Source organism: Anguilla anguilla, chromosome 17, assembly GCF_013347855.1.
Source record: "Anguilla anguilla isolate fAngAng1 chromosome 17, fAngAng1.pri, whole genome shotgun sequence".
Taxonomy (NCBI): Eukaryota; Metazoa; Chordata; class Actinopteri; order Anguilliformes; family Anguillidae; genus Anguilla; species Anguilla anguilla.
Genome location: NC_049217.1, coordinates 30,905,322 through 30,927,441, shown reverse-complemented (window position 1 = coordinate 30,927,441; position 22,120 = coordinate 30,905,322). Strand labels below are relative to the sequence as shown.

Below are 22,120 nucleotides of genomic sequence, written 5' to 3'. Positions count from 1 at the left end.
GAGCGGGGGAGGGGCGTCGGCTTTCTCTCAGAAGCACGCGTCACTGCAACGTCTCAGCGCTCCCTTCCTTCCTCTTTTCTCACTTCGTTCGTTCTTCCTTTTTTATTGTTTTCACGGTCGATTTCTGGTCAGACGGGACTCTCCGCCTCTGTTTGGACAATGCTGACCTTTGACCTGAGGAGGACGAGGCTGAAGAGGTGAGTAAAGCGAGCGGGCAGGTGGGGGTCCCTCCTCTCCAAACCCCCTCTCTGTTTATCTTTGGCCAGGCGCCGCTAAGTGACCGACGTGCGAGCCGCTTCTGCTGAAATTCTGGGCTTTTCTGGGGGGGGGGGGGGGGGGGGCTGAGGGGGAAAGGTGAGCAGCAACTCACCTAAAAAATAAAAAAAAAAACGAATTTATTGAGCTGCTTCTCACCTGTATAAGGACTTCTTCCTTTCCCCCCGCTGCAAAACAATTCCTCCAAACCGACCACACTTACATGCACTCCACGTGCAAAGTCTTTTTACCTTCGGCTTGTCGTTGGGAGGTTTTTAAAGTAATATACTAAAGCCAAAATGTTTGGTAATATTTCACAATGCAAAACAAAAATGTGGCTGGTCACACAGGCTCTGATATGCAGCTCTAGAACCGCTCAGAAGATAAGAGAAGCGCTGCTTGTTTATTCATTTTTGTGGGGGGGGGGGGGGGGGTAGATGACTCCTTGAGTTACTCCCTAGACAGTGAGTTTATTTACCCCCGGTTAATCGAGCCAGGTGTTGAGCTGCGCGTTCGGTTCATTAAACTGGATGAAGCGGAAGGACAGACGGGCCAGCGGAGTCCGTCGCGGTGCCGAAATCGGCCGGAGGCTCTCTGCGGATCGCCTTTCGCCCCCTTACACGTGGCAGCGCGGCGTGACCTTCGCCCCCGGGCTGAAAGACGAACCCGAGCGCAGCCCCGCGATTCGCCGGGAACGTTTCGGCAGCACGGCCCGACCGGGCGTCCGGTTACAGGCACGAGCGCGAGGCGGAGATCCCCGGGGTTCGAGGTGAAAGCTCAAGACGAAACCGTTCGGGACACGCATGCACTCCGCACAGCAGCTGGGAAACACCGCACACACTCCGCACAGCAGCTGGGAAACACCGCACACACTCCACACAGCAGCTGGGAAGCACCGCACACACGCCGCACACACTCCGCACAGCAGCTGGGAAGCACCGCACACACTCCGCACACACTCCGCACAGCAGCTGGGAAGCACCGCACACACTCCGCACACACTCCGCACAGCAGCTGGGAAACACCGCACACACTCCGCACACACTCCGCACAGCTGGGAAGCACCGCACACACTCCGCACAGCAGCTGGGAAACACCGCACACACGCCTCACAGCAGCTGGGAAACACTGCACACACGCTGCACAGCAGCTGGGAAGCACCGCACACACTCCGCACACACTCCGCACAGCAGCTGGGAAGCACCGCACACACTCCGCACACACGTCGCACAGCAGCTGGGAAACACCGCACACACTCCGCACAGCAGCTGGGAAGCACCGCACACACTCCGCACAGCAGCTGGGAAACACCGCACACACGCCGCACACACTCCGCACAGTAGCTGGGAAACACCGCACACACGCCGCACACACTCCGCACAGTAGCTGGGAAACACCGCACACACTCCACACAGCAGCTGGGAAACACCACACACACTCCGCACAGCAGCTGGGAAACACCGCAACGCCAGAGATATTCTGGATGATGTCACAAACATCACAGCTCCTGTGTGACTTCCAGTCCACTCCTATGTTAGCGGCCATTAGTATTATCTTGTGACAATTAGCAATTTGGCCTAGCTCTTATTGGTTGTGAAGTTCATCGCTGAGCACGATTCTGAATGGTGATTGGCCAATTGGTTGTTCTCGTCACTACAATAACACTGGATGTCATTCACCGATAAGATCAACGGACCATGACCAAAATACAGGCGCATGCTCTTCCCCGCGCATTTAAAAAATGTTTGACTAATGTCGGACGGGAAAGTATTTTTTCCCCCCACACACACCACAAATAATGTCAGTTAATTTTAAGGCAATAATTTTCATGCACAGGGGAAACGGTACATTTTTCCCCAGACATGCAGTAACTGAACCACACTGTTAACACACCACGGTTATGACAAAGGTGGGACATCTTCTGCATCCTCAGTTTTCAGGCTGCCAATCAATCCTCCAGCAGCACAGCGCTGACTTATCAATCATAAACATTACATTTCAGAATATTACATCATCTCAATTAATAATCATAAAATATATATATATATTATACCTGCTGGAAAGGCATCATTTATGAGGCTCCACTGGGGTCGCAAGGTTCTGCTGAAACCTCAGGGTTTACATTTTTACATCAGGAGCAGAGTGCAGGGTGACAGAGCCGTGCTGCTTCATTCCTTTCTGGTTGTTTTTCAGCAGTTAGTCGCTGTTTCACTCACCAATATAAATCTGACAAAAGCTGAGCTTGCAGCCCTTCCCGACCAATGCGTTGTGTAAGGACCAGACTTTTAACCAGTAGGGTGTAGGTTTGAGTGGACTTTTAACCAGTAGGGTGTAAGTTTGAGTGGACTTTTAACCAGTAGGGTGTAGGTTTGAGTGGACTTTTAACCACAAGGGTGTAGGTTCCAGCTGACTTTTAACCAGTAGGGTGTAGGTTTGAGTGGACTTTTAACCAGTAGGGTGTAGGTTCGAGCAGACTGTCATTCTTATACTCAGGGGCATAACCTGGATTGCTTCAGTAAATATCTGGCTCCATGAACTGTTTGGTCACATGTCAGCTCCAGCAATTCAACCCAAATACAGACTTGCGCTAATAAAATAAACATCCGTGTCACTGATAATTATAATCACAGGGCCAATGTATATCCACAAAAACCACCATCCACCCGTGTGTCCACCACCCTGCGGCCTTCAGAAGTTAAGTGAAGTGAACTTAACCCTAAAAGGAAGTACTGAGCAGGAATGTAAAAGAAATTTCAAAATAACGTTTGCTTAGGTTCATTCCCCGGGCAGCTGTGAAAGTCTGTTCCCCTCCTGTACCAGCTAGACTAGTTTTCCGAAGATGTTGTTCTGTTACTGGCAGTACGGAATCTGCTTCCCTGTGGCTCAGCCGAGCCCCACGGGAGGCAGAGGGGCAGAAAAACCTGCTCTGTGCGCCCAGGGTCTGCAGAGCACAGGTGACGGCACCAGAAACACGACAGGCTCGAATGGCCAGGGACGCGATTGGCCAGCTGTCGGGGCCTCCCTCACAGTTCAACCAATCAGAGTGCCTGGTGACAATTTGACCATCTCAATGTCCACACTTTAACCTGATGGAAAATTTGCGGTTTGAATTGAGGGCAGTCCACCAGCACAGGCTGATCGATCGGAAGTACCGTGAAAGATTCAGTCGGAATACACTCTCCCCCTCTCCATTTCTCCCCATTAAACACACTCTCCCTCTGTGTCTTTCTCTCTCTCCCTCTCCCTCCCTCTCGGTCTCTCTCTCTCCCCCTCCCTCCCTCCCTCCCTCCCTCCCTCTCGGTCTCTCTCTCCCTCCCTCTCTCCCCCCCCCTCCCTCTCTCTCCTTCCCTCTCCTTGGTGGCCAGTCCCTGCAGGAGTCCGGCTCCTCTCTCTGTGGAGGCAGCAGATTGCTCACAGCTGCTGCTCGTGCCCGAGAGGATATCCCGCCGCTGTCGCCGTTTCTCACCGCGGCGTTCCCATGGCGCTCTCACGGCGTTCCCATGGCGCTCCCACGGCGCTCCGCAGCGCTCCCAATGTTCCCGGCGCTTCCCTTACTAACACCGGCGCGCGAACAAGCCCCAGGCTGCCCAACACAGCTGCGCCGAACACGTGACACAAAGACTGAGAACATAAACGCTTCACCTAAAGCCACCTGATTTCCCTGTTCGGCTGTGGTGGTGATTAAACAAACACCAGCCTTTCCTGGACCGGAGACGTGCGTGTTATGTAAGCACGCATGCAAAATATCTGAATGCAAACATTACACACAACCAAAGACACACACAACTCCTGGATCCAGCATGCAGTCTGTATAAAAACCTGTAAATACTGTTCTGAAAAAAAGTCCCATGCTGTGTACCACAGGCTCCAGATCCCATCCAGCTGGCGTGTGATATATCACAGCAGTGTTACGGGAACGTTTTGAGAATGCTGTATGTTGGTTTTGAGTGCTTTCAAATTAATTTCCTCTGTCTGTGCACCATTCATTATCTGGAATGCTCAGCAGATTCATAATGCGCTCTGTTCCTCCTTCCGTGTTTTCTGATACTAGTAAATAGAACAGTGCCGTTCTTTCTTTTTTTTTTGGTATATAATCTAAATTTCCATGTTCATCAGACAGGAACTTTAACGCTAATCCCTCCCCCTGTCCCGGTGATTTAGCCAGGGCTTTCAGCCGCAGAGCATTATGGGACGCGCTCGTGTCAACATCGAGCATTTTCACAAGTCCTTTCTCACGCCACCGCCCGTTAAAAACACCGGCGCGGGGAACGTGACTTCCCAGAACACTGCACAGCCCTGGTGCTCAGCCGTGAACAACATCCTTCCGAAAAGAACACCGTAACCTCCGTGGAAAAGGAAACAAAACTAAAAACACCCCCGTTAAACGAGGCACGAAACCGACAGAAGAAAAACCAGATTGAGAGAAGCACTGCAAGAGTTCAAAGGGAAACAGGCTGTGCGGTTTTTCATTATAGCACGAGCCTAAGGCGATAATCTGAAAGCTCTTCATATAACCGAAAGCTCTTGTTCTGGAAATATTGGAACGCAAAGCCAACATTTCTGCTCTAAATATAAAGTACTTTATTGCAAGTCAGATTAAAGTTATGTGCGCTTTGTAAAAAAAAAAAAAAAAAAAAAAAAACAATAATAATGAAAAACTGCACTGATGGGATTAGAATGATGTCTTCTGTCCGAGCACACGGACGGCCCACTGCTGATCTGAGCAGCGGTGTGTTTGTGGGGTCGCAGCCCGGCTGGCCGCCTCTACCCCACGCGCCTAACCCTAACCCTAACCCTAACCCTCTACGCCACGCGCCAACTCAAATCCCCCCTTATCCTGCAGCTGAGACGCCCCCCGGCCCTCACGCTGCCGGCACCCAAACACAAAACCTGCGCTTTCACGCGCGCCGCGAAAACCACACACGGGTTTGATCTGACCCAACAAAGACCCCTGCGCCAAAAACCATAGACGTCAAAAACCACCGACGTCAAAAACCATAGACGTCATCACTCTTGTTGATTTTGAGCGGACGCAGGACTATGGGAAGGTATTAACGGGACAGAGCGCGCGTCATGGAAGTAGGTCACCGATCAAGGAGGCCGCTCGTTACCGTAGTTACGCACCGCCGGAATCTTGTCTTAACAACCGCTTAGCTTAAGACCTTAGTGACCTTTAAACCCGTGCTTTTGACGACAGTTGGACTCCTCCAACAAGGATGCAGCTCGGACAGGAGCTGGAACCCTCAACAGTACAAGCTGTTCAGGGACCCACTCTATTCTTAATCAACCAGCAGCTTTATCAGCAAGAGCTGAGGGCAAGTCATGCAAACAACTGGTATCTGAAGGTCAATATGCACAATGCACTGTTATGATATGATATACAGATATGATTTATGAGTAAGAGTCAACCTATCACATGACACAGTGGCTTACAGTTTGTTTTCACAAGGGAAAAAAGCAGAGCTCTAATTGTTTGAACAGTTATCAGTTATCCATTTTAACATTCAGCAAACATAAACAACCTGCATTGCTGTATGAAACAAACCCAACTCGGCTAACTGTCCGCTTTTGTTTGTTTAAATACTGACATTGCCACACCACAGCAAGGTCTAGGTCTAACGCCACACACGTAAACTAAAGCGAATGTAACGAGTTGTTTTTAAAAGTACCGATCACTTAGTACACGCCCTGCTGTGACACCCTGCACGAGATGCGTTAGCTCGTCTGAGTCGAAAGACTCGTTTTTCTCCACGCGTCCCTCCTCCGCCGTGTCTCAGGTTCTTATCGCAGCGCGAGCAGCGCTGCAGAGAACCGCACGCTCAGTGGCCAGGATCGCGAGCAGCGCTGCAGAGAACCGCACGCTCAGTGGCCGGGATCGCGAGCAGCGCTGCAGAGAACCGCACGCTCAGTGGCCAGGATCGCGAGACAATAAATCCCAGCATATGACGGCCGGCACATTCCCGTTGGGGCCGCGAATGTTATCCTTAAAATATCCCTCACCAGATCGCGCCTCAGCTGTGCCGCCAAAGTCCACCTGCGACAGGCCTATTCCAACAGCACAGCCAAGTCAAACTGTCCCATTGTTCTATGCAATATTATTATGCAATTTATCCACAATATCACAGACAAGAGAATAAATAGCACAAACATCACTTTGTATAGCATGAGCTGATCTCGAAAAGACTGTAAAAAATATATAGTTAGTCAAGTTTGTGAGTTAGTAACAATCCTGATAAGATTTCAAACCGTTGCCACCACAAATGTATATTTTATACTTCATGCAATATAATCCACGACTTCACCGAAACCTCCATTTAATGCCATGTTGATATTTTGTCCTAAAGGGAAACACGTGAACAGCAGGTCAACTGCAGTTCACCACAATGTGCACAGTGTGTAAGCCTAGGGTACGTACGTACGCCTCTGTCTTTAAAAGCAAAAGTACAAGCACCTCAGAAGGAGGGTCTGCTTCACTCAGAAGTGAAGCTTTCCACACATCAGAGCCGAACAGCAGCGAACTGAACACACTGAAAACAGCACACGGCTGATGCTTGGATCCCACACGGGTTCCACACGGGTTCCAGACTTCCCACCCAGAACACACTGTGCTTTCGGGTGACTCTATTAATACACTGCACTCTGAAACATCAAGTGGACAATTTCCAGCGAAGTAAAAATACTCTAATACAAAGGCACATAAAAGCTTTTTTTTTTTTTAAAAGCTTTTTCTGATGGATATGTGCGCACTATATATGACAGGAGGCTGTGACTCCTGATGAAGAGAACGTGCCGAAGACTGTCCATTAAAGCTGTGGGCAGGGGCCCCTCCAGCAAATATAATGGGGAATCCACTGGGGTCCCGAGCTTAAATTTCTATTCTGCAGCTTTGTGGTGTTGATGCCACGTGCTGTGCTTTACCACACTCAGAACCTCACACAATTACAATGAAAAAAAAAAGAAATAAGGTTTATGTAAAAACAAGGCGTTACATCACGCTTTTCCCCAGCCGGATAAATTGGGAGAGTTCTGTTATGCAACCTAAGCCCGTGGTCAGAAAGCTGATAATACTCACGTGTTCTACAAACGCCTCTCTGTAATCTGAACACATCTATAGCGGAAAGGCAGGGGTGTCGGGTGCCAGGAAAGGGGCGGGGCTTAAATAAGGACAACACTGAAGAGAAGGTGTTCGGAGGTGGAGAGCACCCCCCCCCCCCCCCCCGCCTCACCCCGAAACAGGGCCGTCGCTAGTGGGGTTAGAGGTGGTGACGATTCTAGGGCCCCACAGCTAAAAAATAAAAAAAGTTCAATTTGCAATTTGCTTTTTTTTTTATAAAAGGGGGCGGGCAGAGCAATAGTCTTTCAGGGGGGCCCAGAAATCCTTGCTACATCCCAGCCTTGAAATAATTTTTTAAAAATGATTTAAAACAGCCCCACCCCTGCATATGTTGGATACAGAATAAGAATTGTGGCCTTAAACCCTGATTCCTATCAGCGCAGGCACAGGTAATCAGAACGGACTCACAAGTCCTGCTGGTTTTATCTGCAGGGAAGCCTTCCACTCCAACCCAGAAATACCAACATGAATCACGAGTCATTAGGGGCAATCAGACACAGCTAGCAATCCTTCTGTTGTGTTCTTTTCAGTATTTACCCAATTTCAACAATGTATTACTTTCACTTTCACAGAAAATATTATGACTATGCCATAGTCTTAGATATATGTAGATAATAGTTTCACTCCCTGTTATAATGCCTCCTTTAGCTCTTAAAATCTAGGCGTGTAGCGTGTCAGGTGGCTACAAAACTTTTAAAACCCTGACACTTAAAACATTTAGCACAAATCAACTGCCATTGATGGCCCTGAAAACACAGGCTACTTACTGAAGACCGCAATGTTTAAAAGCTTTTGTAGAATGACACTACACAGTAGTATTTGCAGATATGAACCATAGCCTTTTCTCAGCTCAGCTAATTTCATAAAGGATATTAACATGTTATCGTGAACTAGAGTTGGTGTAGGAGCTATCCAGCAACATAAAGATGTACTTGAGAAAGCACGTTTGTTAACACGTTCTGTCATACGATCATTACATAAAATCTTGATACTTCCCTTTGTTACTATAGTGGCAGGCTGCTCAGATTTCCCAGACAGTTATTTAAGAATGCAGTTAGGTTCCGCAGATGTTCTCATCTTACACAGGAACCAGTTTTCCCTGTCATTGATGAGCAATACAGGTTTCGTGCACGCGCACCCTACTCTCTTGCAGCGTCACATAGGGATCCCTGAAAGTAACAACCGCCTGATCTTGGCGAGCGGCGATTGGCCCTTCGCTGGTGGCTGGACTTTATGATTGGTTATATTATCCATCGTTCACACAATAATCGAGAGCTACAATGTATGGACAATGTACCAACTATGTGCCGGAGAGGAAACCGGAGAATCAATAGCTAGACATGGCTTTGGTAGATTGCTACAGCTCCGCTTCGCGTGGATTAAATTGATCTTCAATTAGTTGGGTTAGCTCACCTAGCCGAGGCAGTATGGTACTGAGGAAACGACTAAAACTGTGCCTTTTTTAGCGTTTGTTTAGAATTAGAATGTCAGACTGTGCGAGAGAATAGGGTGGTTGGCCGATGCCAGAGGCCTTTTCTTGCGTGCTTGGAATTATCTTTTATTTTTAGCGTTAGTAACGAAACATAGCCAGCAAGCGACATAGCTTTCAACAGTTTTGATCTTTTTTTTGCCGCCCTCCCGTATCGAACATGAAGAGGGTGAACAGTTTTCAAAGGTGAGTCAAGCCAGAGTCTCTCAATTTCCTGTTATTAACTATTTCTAGTTGGCTTCTCTTATTTGCCATTTACATTGCATTTCGTTTGCTAGCTACCAGCTGACGTTAGGTGACTACTAGCTGGTTAGCTTGTCAACTACGAAGCTGTTAGATCTTGCAAACAAGCTAACCAGCTATTTAGCTAATAAACTTTGACTGTTCTAGAGAGAAGAAACAGGTTTGATTGGAACATGGTGATTTAATTTGTAAAACGAACCACTGCCAGTATTTATAGCTAAAGCTAGCCAATTTCTTGCTTTAAAAGTGCAGTTTCTTTTACAAAATGGTCAGGAAATGTAAATCACATATGGTTTTTTAGTGGCTAGTTTGCTAAATCGGAGACCGTCTTATAATTTGAATGGTCTTTGTTAATCTGCAACTAAACCACTTAATAGTTATATTACAGCCTACTACTATGAACCATGAATTAGCAAATGATAAACACATTATGGAACCGTCCATCCTTAAATGTGATGGCATGCAATTAGATTTTGTTGAATATTTTCACCTGGTTTAAGTGTATACTGTAAATATTTATCGAGCAGATTTGTATCCGTGCGGACTAGTGTACCAATTTCCTTTACTGTAAATATGTTTATACCTGAATATTTAATAATTTCCTTTCTCGTGCCACAGTGCAGCGTGCAAGATTCGAACGTAAAACTTTCTGGATACAAGAACAGTCCCCAAACCACTGTACAGTGCCTTTGACACAATCCATTGTTCCTCAGTTCTTTAGTTAACGCTACTTGTAAAGCCAACTTTTAGCCACAGGTGTTGTACTGGCAGATGTTGTGATGGTATGTATGTTAATTATGACGGAAGTAATAACATGCTGTAGGTCTCATTTTGGATCATTATAGAGAACATTACAAATCGCTCAAAATACGAATCTGAAGATCTTAAAGGACATGTTTAACATCCCAAACTAGTGATTTATGTGTTGTTGTATTGTATCCTATTTTATACTCGCTCGTTACATATATCCTTAAAGATAATTCAAAAGCCACCACCAATTACACATTTGGCGCAAGATAGCTTGCTCCTTGCTAATATTATGTATGGTTTAGATTTTTTCTTTTATTTTTTTTGTTAGCACTTGCTTTGTTTACGTACTACTGGGTCTATAGCGAAACCAAAGTTACCATTATTTATGCAAACAAAGGTTCCTGTAAGCCCTCTTGTTGTTGCATGATCGCAGTTGAGTCTCGTGACAGTGTATAAACGCGCATGGAAAAGGTGGCGCACGGGCAACAGACAAAAGAGAAGCTGTAGCGGGCCGTGACAGAGACGGCAGCGCGTGCGGTGAAGTAGCCTGTATGTCCTGGTCTCCGCCACTGCAACATGCACTGCCGAATGTACAAAAACAGTTGGTCGTAATGCTGTGAACTGATAGATGTCACTGAGGGCGAAAGTTCCTTCTTGTCATGGCAGAAGGGGCGTGTCACAGTGCTCCTCGGTGCCTCTTCCTGTCTCTTTCTTTGAAGGGATGCCCCTCCCTCACCACCAGCTCCTACGCTCTGTCACACAATTGAGCCATTTAAAGCCTTGGACTGCTGGCTGAATACTTTGAAGGGGAATTTGTCATTTAAATATACCCGTTTTGCAGCTGCATGGTTAAAACCAATGTTGTGGAGTTTGTTTTTAGATTTTAAACTCTGCATGCTCAATTTAGGTGGCTTAAAGAGTTTCTCACCTTTTTCATAGTATCAATGTATGCACCTGGTGATTTATTGCAGAAATTTAGGTTCAGCACTTCACTCAAAGGTATAACAAGCCCCACCTGAAAGGTGAATCTGCAACCCACTTATGTGATGTGAACAAGCCCGTGTCACTTCCTGTCACATAACCAGTGTGTGTGTGTGTGTGTTTTTTTTTTTTTAGGTTCATGAACAGCCGCGCTGCAGCTAACAGCCGCTACCAGCCCACCTGCTATGAGCATGCCGCTAACTGCTACACACACGCGGTGAGCCCCACTGCGCCCTCTGGCCTGTGCATTCCAGCGCTGACGTCCGCTGGCCTGTTTCCCACGGTTACCTTCCTTAAAATTCAGCCTTTCATCAGCTTCCCTGTACCGGTGTCAGGTCCTTTGGGCTGGGCGCCTTGGTAAACTGTGCTGTGTTTAGCTGCTCCTTCTGTGTACCTGTGTTTCCCTGTGCGGTGTTCAGCTGCTCATTCGGTGTACCTGTGTTTCCCTGTGCGGTGTTCAGCTGCTCATTCGGTGTACCTGTGTTTCTCTGTGTTCAGCTGCTCATTTGGTGTACCTGTGTTTCTCTGTGTGGTGTTAAGCTGCTCATTCGGTGTATCTGTGTTTCTCTTTGCGGTGTTCAGCTGCTCATTCGGTGTACCTGTGTTTCTCTGTGTTCAGCTGCTCATTTGGTGTACCTGTGTTTCTCTGTGTGGTGTTAAGCTTCTCATTCGGTGTACCTGTGTTTCTCTTTGCGGTGTTCAGCTGCTCATTCGGTGTACCTGTGTTTCCCTGTGCGGTGTTAAGCTGCTCATTTGGTGTACCTGTGTTTCCCTGTGCGGTGTTCAGCTGCTCATTTGGTGTACCTGTGTTTCCCTGTGCGGTGTTCAGCTGCTCATTTGGTGTACCTGTGTTTCTCTGTGCCGTGTTCAGCTGCTCATTCAGTGTACCTGTGTTTCTCTGTGCCGTGTTCAGCTGCTCATTCGGTGTACCTGTGTTTCTCTGTGCGGTGTTCAGCTGCTCATTCGGTGTACCTGTGTTTCTCTGTGTTCAGCTGCTCATTTGGTGTACCTGTGTTTCCCTGTGCGGTGTTCAGCTGCTCATTTGGTGTACCTGTGTTTCTCTGTGCCGTGTTCAGCTGCTCATTCGGTGTACCTGTGTTTCTCTGTGCGGTGTTAAGCTGCTCATTCGGTGTACCTGTGTTTCTCTGTGTTAAGCTGCTCATTTGGTGTACCTGTGTTTCCCTGTGCGGTGTTCAGCTGCTCATTTGGTGTACCTGTGTTTCCCTGTGCGGTGTTCAGCTGCTCATTTGGTGTACCTGTGTTTCTCTGTGCCGTGTTCAGCTGCTCATTCGGTGTACCTGTGTTTCTCTGTGCGGTGTTAAGCTGCTCATTCGGTGTACCTGTGTTTCTCTGTGTTAAGCTGCTCATTCGGTGTACCTGTGTTTCTCTGTGTTAAGCTGCTCATTCGGTGTACCTGTGTTTCTCTGTGCCGTGTTCAGCTCCTGATAGTCCCCGCCATCGTTGGCATGGCGCTGCTGTACCGGCAGTCGGACAGCGGTTGGGAGCGGGTGACGGCCTGGGTCTACGGGACGGGGCTGTGCGCACTCTTCCTCGTCTCCACCATCTTTCACATCGTCACCTGGAAGAAGAGTCACATGAGGTAGGGCTCAGCAAGGCAATCATGCTACATGGACTGCATTTATATAGCGCCTTTATCCAAAGCACTTTACAATCGATGCCTCTCATTCATTCATTCATACACACACACACACACACACACGCTCACACGCCAACGGTGAAAGGCTGCCATGCAAGGTACCAATCAGCTCATTAGGAGCAATTAGGGGTTAGGTGTCTTGCTCCAGGGACACTTTGAAATGCCCAGGGCGGGGGATCGAACCGGCAATCCTCTAACTGCCAGACAAACGCTCCCAACCGCTATGTCGCCCCCATGTCACCAGTAATCACATTTAGGGGAAAATGTATCAATCACCACTATATCTGGGCTCTAAAAGAGACACCAGCAGACAAATGATCTCAAAAATGCGACGCAGCACGGCCACCGAACATGGGCAGCGGCCGCGCCTGCCGCCGCAGCGGGTTTCTCTCTAACGTTCCTGTCCTGTCCGAGCCCTTTGTTCTGCACACAAAGGTTTCCACTGTCAGTCAGAACTCAATAACGCGGCATTCAGCGGTTTGGCTTGGATGGCCCGAGTGCAAGCCTCCGTGTGGTCGGGTTCACCAACTGCACTTCTCATCGGGGTAATATCTTAATATCTCCCCATAAGCGGAAATAGATTTTACTGTTCTAGATGGATATCCGTTTTTCACCATCATACCAAGGTGAAGGTCTGAGCATTTATCAAGGAGTAGGCCATCTCAGACTTCAACTGGCGTGGCACTGCACTCTGAGCTACGTCTCAACTTCTGTGGCACTATACACTGACCCACGTTAACTTCTGTGGCACTACACACTGACCCACATTAACTTCTGTGGCACTACACACTGACCCACGTCAACTTCTGTGGCACTACACACTGACCCACATTAACTTCTGTGGCACTACACACTGACCCACGTTAACTTCTGTGGCACTACACACTGACCCACGTTAACTTCTGTGGCACTACACACTGACCCACGTCAACTTCTGTGGCACTACACACTGACCCACATTAACTTCTGTGGCACTACACACTGACCCACGTTAACTTCTGTGGCACTACACACTGACCCACATGTTAACTTCTGTGGTACTACACACTGACCCACATGTTAACTTCTGTGGCACTACACACTGACCCACATGTTAACTTCTGTGGCACTACACACTGACCCACATGTTAACTTCTGTGGCACTACACACTGACCCACATTAACTTCTGTGGCACTACACACTGACCCACATGTTAACTTCTGTGGCACTACACACTGACCCACATGTTAACTTCTGTGGCACTACACACTGACCCACATGTTAACTTCTGTGGCACTACACACTGACCCACATGTTAACTTCTGTGGCACTACACACTGACCCACATTAACTTCTGTGGCACTACACACTGACCCACATGTTAAACTTCTGTGGCACTACACACTGACCCACATGTTAAACTTCTGTGGCACTACCCACTGACCCACGTTAACTTCTGTGGCACTACACACTGACCCACATTAACTTCTGTGGCACTACACACTGACCCACATGTTAACTTCTGTGGCACTACACACTGACCCACATGTTAACTTCTGTGGCACTACACACTGACCCACATTAACTTCTGTGGCACTACACACTGACCCACGTTAACTTCTGTGGCACTACACACTGACCCACATGTTAACTTCTGTGGCACTACACACTGACCCACATGTTAACTTCTGTGGCACTACACACTGAACCACATGTTAACTTCTGTGGCACTACACACTGACCCACGTTAACTTCTGTGGCACTACACACTGACCCACATTAACTTCTGTGGCACTACACACTGACCCACGTTAACTTCTGTGGCACTACACACTGACCCACGTTAACTTCTGTGGCACTACACACTGACCCACGTTAACTTCTGTGGCACTACACACTGACCCACATGTTAACTTCTGTGGCACTACACACTGACCCACATGTTAACTTCTGTGGCACTACACACTGACCCACATGTTAACTTCTGTGGCACTACACACTGACCCACGTTAACTTCTGTGGCACTACACACTGACCCACATTAACTTCTGTGGCACTACACACTGACCCACGTTAACTTCTGTGGCACTACACACTGACCCACATTAACTTCTGTGGCACTACACACTGACCCACGTTAACTTCTGTGGCACTACACACTGACCCACGTTAACTTCTGTGGCACTACACACTGACCCACGTCTAGCAGGTGAAGCGTTTTGTTGAGGGGGCTGCGGGAGTGTGTGACCGCCTGTCTTGTTGGCAGGGAAATCGAGCACTGCTTCCACATGTGCGACAGAGTGGTGATCTACTTCTTCATCGCCGCCTCCTACACACCCTGGTGAGTCTGAGCACCTGCCCCACCCTGTCCGGGGCGCCATTCGGGCTCGCGCTGTTCACAGGGGGTATGAAGCAGCGTTCTCCACTGGCTGGAGTCCAGCCTTCTAGTGTGTTTTTATTAGAACTTCTGGAAAAGAGTGTTTCCTCGCTGGTCCTGCAAGGGCCGCAGTGCATTCTGGGGATTCCAGCTCTCTTTAAACCACTGACACATCTGGAGACAGGGTTCAATCATGCTAGACAAAGTTTAAACAGTAAACTGTTTGGCTGCTCAAATGTTACTGATATTTAACTCAAACATTCCGGCTACATGGTAGTCATAGTGGATAAATGTATACATATCATTTAACACTGAAGAACAATTATTATTATTTTTCCTTTTTAATAAATATATCTTACAATGACCCCCCACCCCACCCATTTCTGGTGCTTGCATCAGCAGCAGTACAGAGCCTGTTCTGAGCAGCCTCATACACACTGTGCCCCCCGCCCCAGGACCAGGGCTGAGGTTCTGTTCTGAGCATCCTCATACACACTGTGGCCCCCCAGGACCAGGGCTGAGGATCCTCGTTCTCTTGCCGTTTCAGGCTGAACCTCCGGGAGCTGGGGCCTCTAGCCTCTCACATGCGCTGGTTTGTGTGGCTGATGGCGGCCGCCGGCACCATCTATGTGTTCAAATACCACGAAAGGTGAGTGCTGAACGGGCCCGCCGCGTTCTCACCGCCACAGCGGCTGGCACAGACCATAGGTCTGCAGTAATATAACCGCTGCATGCAATGTCTCAGTGTGCAGGTGTAGACCATAGCTCTGCAGTAATATAACCGCTGCATGCAATGTCTCAGTGTGCAGGTGTAGACCATAGCGCTGCAGTAATATAACCGCTGCATGCAATGTCTCAGTGTGCAGGTGTAGACCATAGCTCTGCAGTGATAGACCTGCTGCATGCAATGCAATGTCTCAGTGGCCGAAGTGCATACGTAAATGTCCGAATTTTCAGTGCGAGTGTTGGATTTGACCCATGTCTGCTTTTTCTGGGGTTTTTGTTTTTTGCATATGGGAGGGATATAAAAAATTGCTTAAATTTGGTATTAAGGACAAACTGCATCGCTGTCATAAATAGAATCTAGGTCATAGTTTGTGTGAAGTTTATTTCTGTGATATGGTTTGTGTTGGATGTCATTTAAAGTCTGCTGTTCTTTATAGGTATAAACTAGTGGAGCTCGCCTTCTATCTAACAATGGGTTTTTTCCCTGCATTGGTTGTGACGTCAATGGTACCGTATGCATTTACCTTTTTAAGCCTTTTCCCATTTCTAGCCTTTTCTCATGCCCCCTGTAGTCCTGGTGTACTCAAGTCCACCCCTGAAGGAGCGCTTGTCCCGTGTGTGTGTGTGAGAGTGCGTGTGCGAGAGAGTGAGTGAGTGTGTGTACGTGAGCGAGTGTGCGTGCACGCATGTGTGTGTGGGGGCGTGTATGAATTCCAATGCATGTTCCATCCCTGACTGAACCCTTATGGAAATGGAATATCCTACAGTATAAAGTAAATATGTGGGCTTTTTAGAAAATATTATTCTAATTTATTACACAATATTATATAATGCATTATCCTAAGGTACCAATAGTTCACACATTTGGCAAAATATTGTGATAATATTGAAAATGTATCTTCAAATATATTCCATTCCCTTGGGAAGTCGTTGAATGTTGTCTGGACCAAAGCAGTGTAATGGACTGTAACCATAGCGATTGGTCTTTAAAGGGCAATGTGCGGCAGATGGAAAAATAAAAATTAAAAAAGCATTATCATTAAAAATCCCCAATTATTGCTGCCTGTCATTCCACAGCATAACTGCATTAACTGCAGGTAACAGCTTGTGTTTAGCTGTGAGCTGTACAGGCCTTTTCGTCTAATGCAAGCGAATCTTCCATTTGGTGCCTGCCGCACGTTACCCATTTGGTAAAATCCCCGCCCTGTTATATAGACCTCTTAAGTCTCATCTTTTGTTTCCATCTTTCCTGTAAAATCCATGAATGAGCATTCTGATGTGTGCAGTATCATATGGAAGTGTAGAGCATGAGGTAGAGCAGGCCTGTAGCACAGGACAGTGGCTGACTGATCAGACAGACACCCCAGCCGGGTGAAGCTGATTTTTGGGAGACAATTTGGGAGATTTTTGGGGGCCTGGGAGTAGTTGCAAGATTTAACATAATTTTTACAGGGATGTGATTAAATATGGCAGAATCCTGAAACTTCTGGAATATTCGGGCTGTCTGGCATAGCATGAAAGACCAATGTCTCTGTGGACAGTTTGAGATGGACCTTAGGAAATTACTGACTCAGAGCTCCCCCTAGGGGTCATAGTGCAGAAGTCCATCTGAGAAGAGAGTCTAGTGTTGGCTAGTTTAGGTTGTGTGAAGAACATTGTGATACTGGCCTTTAGTAAGCTAGGCTAGGTATTAGCTCAGCTAGGTATTGAAGAAGTCATGTACATATTTTACATTTCATATTCTAACACAACCAAATAATTTTTCGCAGAACAACACGGACGGTCTCCAGGAGCTGGCGTGCGGGGGCCTGATCTACTGCCTGGGCGTGTTCTTCTTCAAATGCGACGGGGTCATCCCCTTCGCCCACGCCATCTGGCACGTGTTCGTGGCGCTGGCCGCGGCCGTGCACTACTACGCCATCTGGAAGTACCTGTACAGGAGCCCTGCGGCCGACGTCATCCGCGACGTGTGAGAGAGCGCCCGTGAGGAGAGAGCGCCGCCAGGAGGGAGCGCCCGCGTGCCGCTCGCCCGCTCGATCGGTCTCTCTCTCCCTCTCTCTGTCTGAGTCTCTCTCTCTCCCTCTCCCCTCTGTCTGTCTCTCCCTATCTGTCTGTCTGAATCTCTCTCTCTCCCTCCCCCCTCTGTTTCTCTCTCTCCCTCTCTCTCTGTCGGAGTCTCTCTTTCACCCTCTTCCCCACTCTCTCTCCCCCTTCTTTCTCTCCCTCCCCCTGTTTCTGTCCCCCGTCTCTCTCCCTGTGTTGTCTGTCTGTCTCTCTACCTCCCCCTTTGCTCTGTCTGTCTCTCTCTCCCTTTCTCACTCCTGCCTGTTTCTCTCCCTCCCTCCCTCCCTCTCTCCCTCTCTCGTACACCAGAAACAAATGGCGTAAACCTTGCGCACAAGACTTGCGTAATTCCTCCTGGAATGCCCAGACGTCGTGATCGACAGCCAAAAGTTTACGAAAAAACGACAGTGTATTGTTTACGGTTTTCTAAGCAGGAGTGTGCTGTTAGAGTCCGAGTCTGTGCGTTCTCCCCGGCCTCCAGCAAGCAGAGCTCGGGATTCCTTTTTCTACCACAAAACCAAACAACCCGCGTTTGACCTTTCATTCTGCTTCGTGTTTAAAATTTGGTTTTCTCAAAAATTCTTTAAAGAAAATTAATCAATTTTGTATGCTCTCCGATATTACAATATTTTAATATTTAGTTTCTTTTTCCTTCAGATCACATTCCATATGAAATTCTTTTTTTTTTTTTTAAATGCTTTTGATAGTTACCTGCATCGTTTCGCTTGGTAGCAGATGGGTAAGAACATTTGGAGCTGTAGATTTTTTGGGGGGCGTTTGGGACCACGTGTGAAGCCTGTATTTCACATTTCCAGTATTGCTCCAGGTATTACTGCTGTCCTGTGTTTTAAGTACGGTGTCATTTTGATCAACAGTATTTGAAAATGCAGTCTTGAAAATATTTTTCTGAGGTCACTTTTGTACCACAAAGAACCACTTATATTTTATATCTTGAATTGTGCTGAATATCTCCTTCTGTTCAACACAAAATCCATTTTGTATTTTTAAGCCCATAACCAATTTGCTGAATATAGGTGCACTGGCAATGTGGAACAGTCCAGTGATGAAATTTCTCAGTTTGAATAATGAACAAGGTTATTTCACTTTCTTTGAGCATGTGTGACCAAAATCAAAGTGTGCTGTGGGAGAGGAACGGACCGGCTGGTTTCAGCCATTTAACGAACTCGCATTCAGGGTTAATGAGGACTTAACGCTACCATGAGAAGGGTCCCTGAATGGATCTTTAAAAATCAAGTGTTTTGCAAGTGAAGTTTTTCTAAACGAGAAATGTGAAACAATTAAAGGGGATTCGTTTTCAAATAAAGATGTGAACAGAGGGTTAACGGATTAACGCACTTCTACCGTTTTGCACAAAATTGTCCGTCTCTGCAGAAGCAAAGAAGCGCCTGGAGTTTGCAGTGAAAAACACACCAGCTGACGTGTGAACTGCAGAGTCCCTGTACTGGGGCAAAGATAAAACCCATGGCAGTCCATGTGATGATGATACGACCGGTAACATTGCCAGTAATCATTAGCTGTAGGTTTTGGCTGAATATTGGCAGATATTGGTTTCTTACACTGTGAAAGGACCTTCTGGCGAGCTGACCGAGTGTTATAAATAGTGTTATAAACCAGCTACGCTGCGTTATAAATGAATGTTGAATTAGCTACGCAGCAGGTATTGCGCAGACTGGTTGCTGGCACACGCGAGATCGTCCCACTGAATGTTGGTTTCTGTAAAATAATGTACGCATATCTCCCCCCACATTTCTGTACGAAACCCAGAGGCGATTCTCTCCCAGCCTGAAGTACAGACGTTTCTGAAAATTTCGCGTCAGGTGCAGGCAGTGCTCTATTTGTTGGGGGTGGAGGAGGATGAACACGTTACAGAGCTACACTGCCTTAAATCACTCACATCCATTTCTGCTTCTTAAAGCTTGTGTTTGGATTGAATCTTAGCCTCTTAGTTCTGAAACTATAATGGAACTGACGCTGCTCTGTCTTTTCAGAGAGAGAACTTAAGAGGTCTGTTTCCATTTTCCCCCTGACGCAAAAAGATACAATTTTACAGACTAGTCTGAAGACGACGCCAGGAAGTGAAGATAGTACAGCATTAAAAACTCACTGTGGCGGTCGAGAGACTGCCTGGTCCGCTTGATTGTCTTTTTTTTTTTTCTCCTCATGATTATACATCAAGCTGTGGCACAGAATCTGTACCAGTCTTTTGAATAATGTATTTCTTTCATATCATCCATTTGTGTGTATTGGTGCTGCACATAAAGACTATTGGTCTCAGATTCTTTTCAAATTTCTAATGTGTTAATAAAAAGTAAAGCCTATTGACTGTCTTCTCCTGTTTGTCTTTTAAAATATAAAAATGCCTCTCAGCTTTCATCCTAGTAGCATCAGTCGGTGAATTGTAACATGTTTCCAGACAGAAATTACGAGCAACTATCAACAGTTGTGTTCTTATAAAGCAGTTCAGAAAAGGAGCCTTTTCTCTGTAAATAGTTGTATGTGAAATTGGAGTATGAAAGGAAAAGAAAATATGGTTTGCAGCACTAATACTTTGGGTGGAAATAGATTTAAGGCCTAGTACTAATAGTGGCTGCAGGTCCATCAGTCAGACACCAGGGGGCACTTTAATGCTGTTCCAGGATCAGGTTTTACCCATGCTCCTATCCAGGCCTTAATATCGCAAGCTAAAGGCCAGAACTACGCTACATCACAGCTCCTCGTCAGATATTCTTTATGAATACAGGCACTGATTTAATTAACCACACACTGCATTGCACTTACTCAGCGTCTCTCTCCAGAAACGATGGGTGTGTGGGCGTTTTACAGAAAGGCACAAACGCACAGTTCTTCCACCTTCTAATGGGACCTGAATAGACTTCACACCTGGTGAGGGCTTCTAGCTGTAAATACGTAGGCCTAAGTGCAGCCGAGTCCTCAACGTTTTTATCTTGTTTTAATCTGAAAAGTGCATATTACCTGGAAGAGGGGGGGAAAAAACAGCATTTCCTTCTTCGTTTATTAGTGATTGGATTCGAAAAACGCACAGTGCGAAGGCGGATAATTGTCCGAGATCCTTCAAAAAGCGTCGTCGCCCACAGTTAAGCGAACTGGATTAGCGGAAGCAATGAAGGTAGGTCAGGATATGACCCACTTTCACGTGATGAAAGAAATGAGTTCGTCGTTCATGTACGGCTCTTAGCCTAAATTATCTGGAAGTAAAGGTGGTTTTTGACGCAATCAAAACGGCTCAACAGCAGGCCTGAGATTGATTGCGCCCGGTAGCTATCTGCTCCATCCAACAGACTTTACACGAAAATATTTCATGTCTGCCTAATGCTGTAGAATAGAATTTCTAATTTTCACAAATGACAAACCGTTGCCTCCTGAACAAACTGATAGTTCGTGAAGTGTGAAGTAAATGTAGGAGGAAGGTGCCACACTTTAATTAGGTCTTTCGGTTCATTTAGCAAACATGAAAACACCAGTTTGTGTCCATCACCTTCGTTTCCAGCTTCAGCTTTGTGTCTGAATTCACGCAATTGAACAGAATTTAAACATACTGCAAAACATGCGACTAAAACATGCGAGGAGGGAGCTAGTGCGTGTTTATGTTGTTGCACTTTCTGCTGCTGGACCCAGAGTAGGCCTAACAGCCTAAAAATATTATTTTCTGTACGACTGGATATAGCTCAAGTCAGCTGTAGCTCTCCCTAACACTAACAGGCTTGCTTGTGTTTGCCTACACACGCGGCATAACATACAAAGCAAACATGTGAAAAAATGTGACGTTAGCTAGACACTTCAGAGCATCATCCAAGCAGTTTATCTCTATTCGTACTGGAACATAGGTAGGACCTAACTAGTACAATAAATGATCACATTTCGACAAACTATGGCATTAGATATACAACAATACACAAATAAGTCATACGTTTGTGTCCGTCAACTACAACAGCAGAGATTCTGAGTAGCCGGCTACTCACCCAGACTGGTTCTATAGTCATGGCAGATAAGGCGGGTCTTCCAAACAAAGCGGGGTTCCACACAAACTCTCGGTGCTTCGTTAACTTGCCGGCACTTGGACTGGGGCCTAGTCTAATCGTCTCTGGATACCCCACCTTTTCGGCACTACCAGGACCAACAGACAAAGCAGGACTATAAGATGAAACAAAACGCCATCTTGCTATTGTCGGCTACCTCTTTTTCGAGATGCCAAATTTTGTTTTTAAGTTTGAGTAGGCTATCCTCAGCGCTTTCCCTAGCCCACGTTCTCACATGAAATTAAGAGTTCACAGGTGAGGTAAATTAAAGCCAAGGCGTAACTTGGCGGGATGGCATACCTGCCATCCCAACTTAAAGGGAACCCCGCCTGTTGAGACCTGTAGGCCTTAATGTGGTGTAAATGCCTTCAATTATATAAATATCTCATAAAAAAACACAATGAAAGATAATAGTTATTTTAAAAT

General features: G+C 46.8%; 1 protein-coding gene across 3 annotated transcripts; it reads left to right on the top strand.

The window, feature by feature from the left end:
- Positions 1-13: 13 nt before the first annotated feature.
- Positions 14-17,686, top strand: mmd (monocyte to macrophage differentiation-associated). Of its 3 annotated transcripts, XM_035398156.1 has the most exons (8): positions 14-197; positions 10,968-11,049; positions 12,272-12,432; positions 14,736-14,810; positions 15,394-15,495; positions 16,010-16,079; positions 17,342-17,547; positions 17,581-17,631. In XM_035398156.1, the coding sequence occupies exons 1-7, from the start codon at positions 160-162 to the stop codon at positions 17,543-17,545; spliced, it is 732 nt and encodes a 243-aa protein (XP_035254047.1). In that variant the 5' UTR covers positions 14-159; the 3' UTR covers positions 17,546-17,547; positions 17,581-17,631. The 3 variants fall into 3 exon arrangements, with proteins under 3 accessions (XP_035254047.1, XP_035254046.1, XP_035254048.1); XM_035398155.1 differs by having other exon boundaries at positions 17,342-17,686; XM_035398157.1 differs by lacking the exons at positions 14-197; positions 17,581-17,631 and adding an exon at positions 8,599-9,044 and having other exon boundaries at positions 17,342-17,545.
- The last annotated feature ends 4,434 nt before the right edge of the window (positions 17,687-22,120 follow it).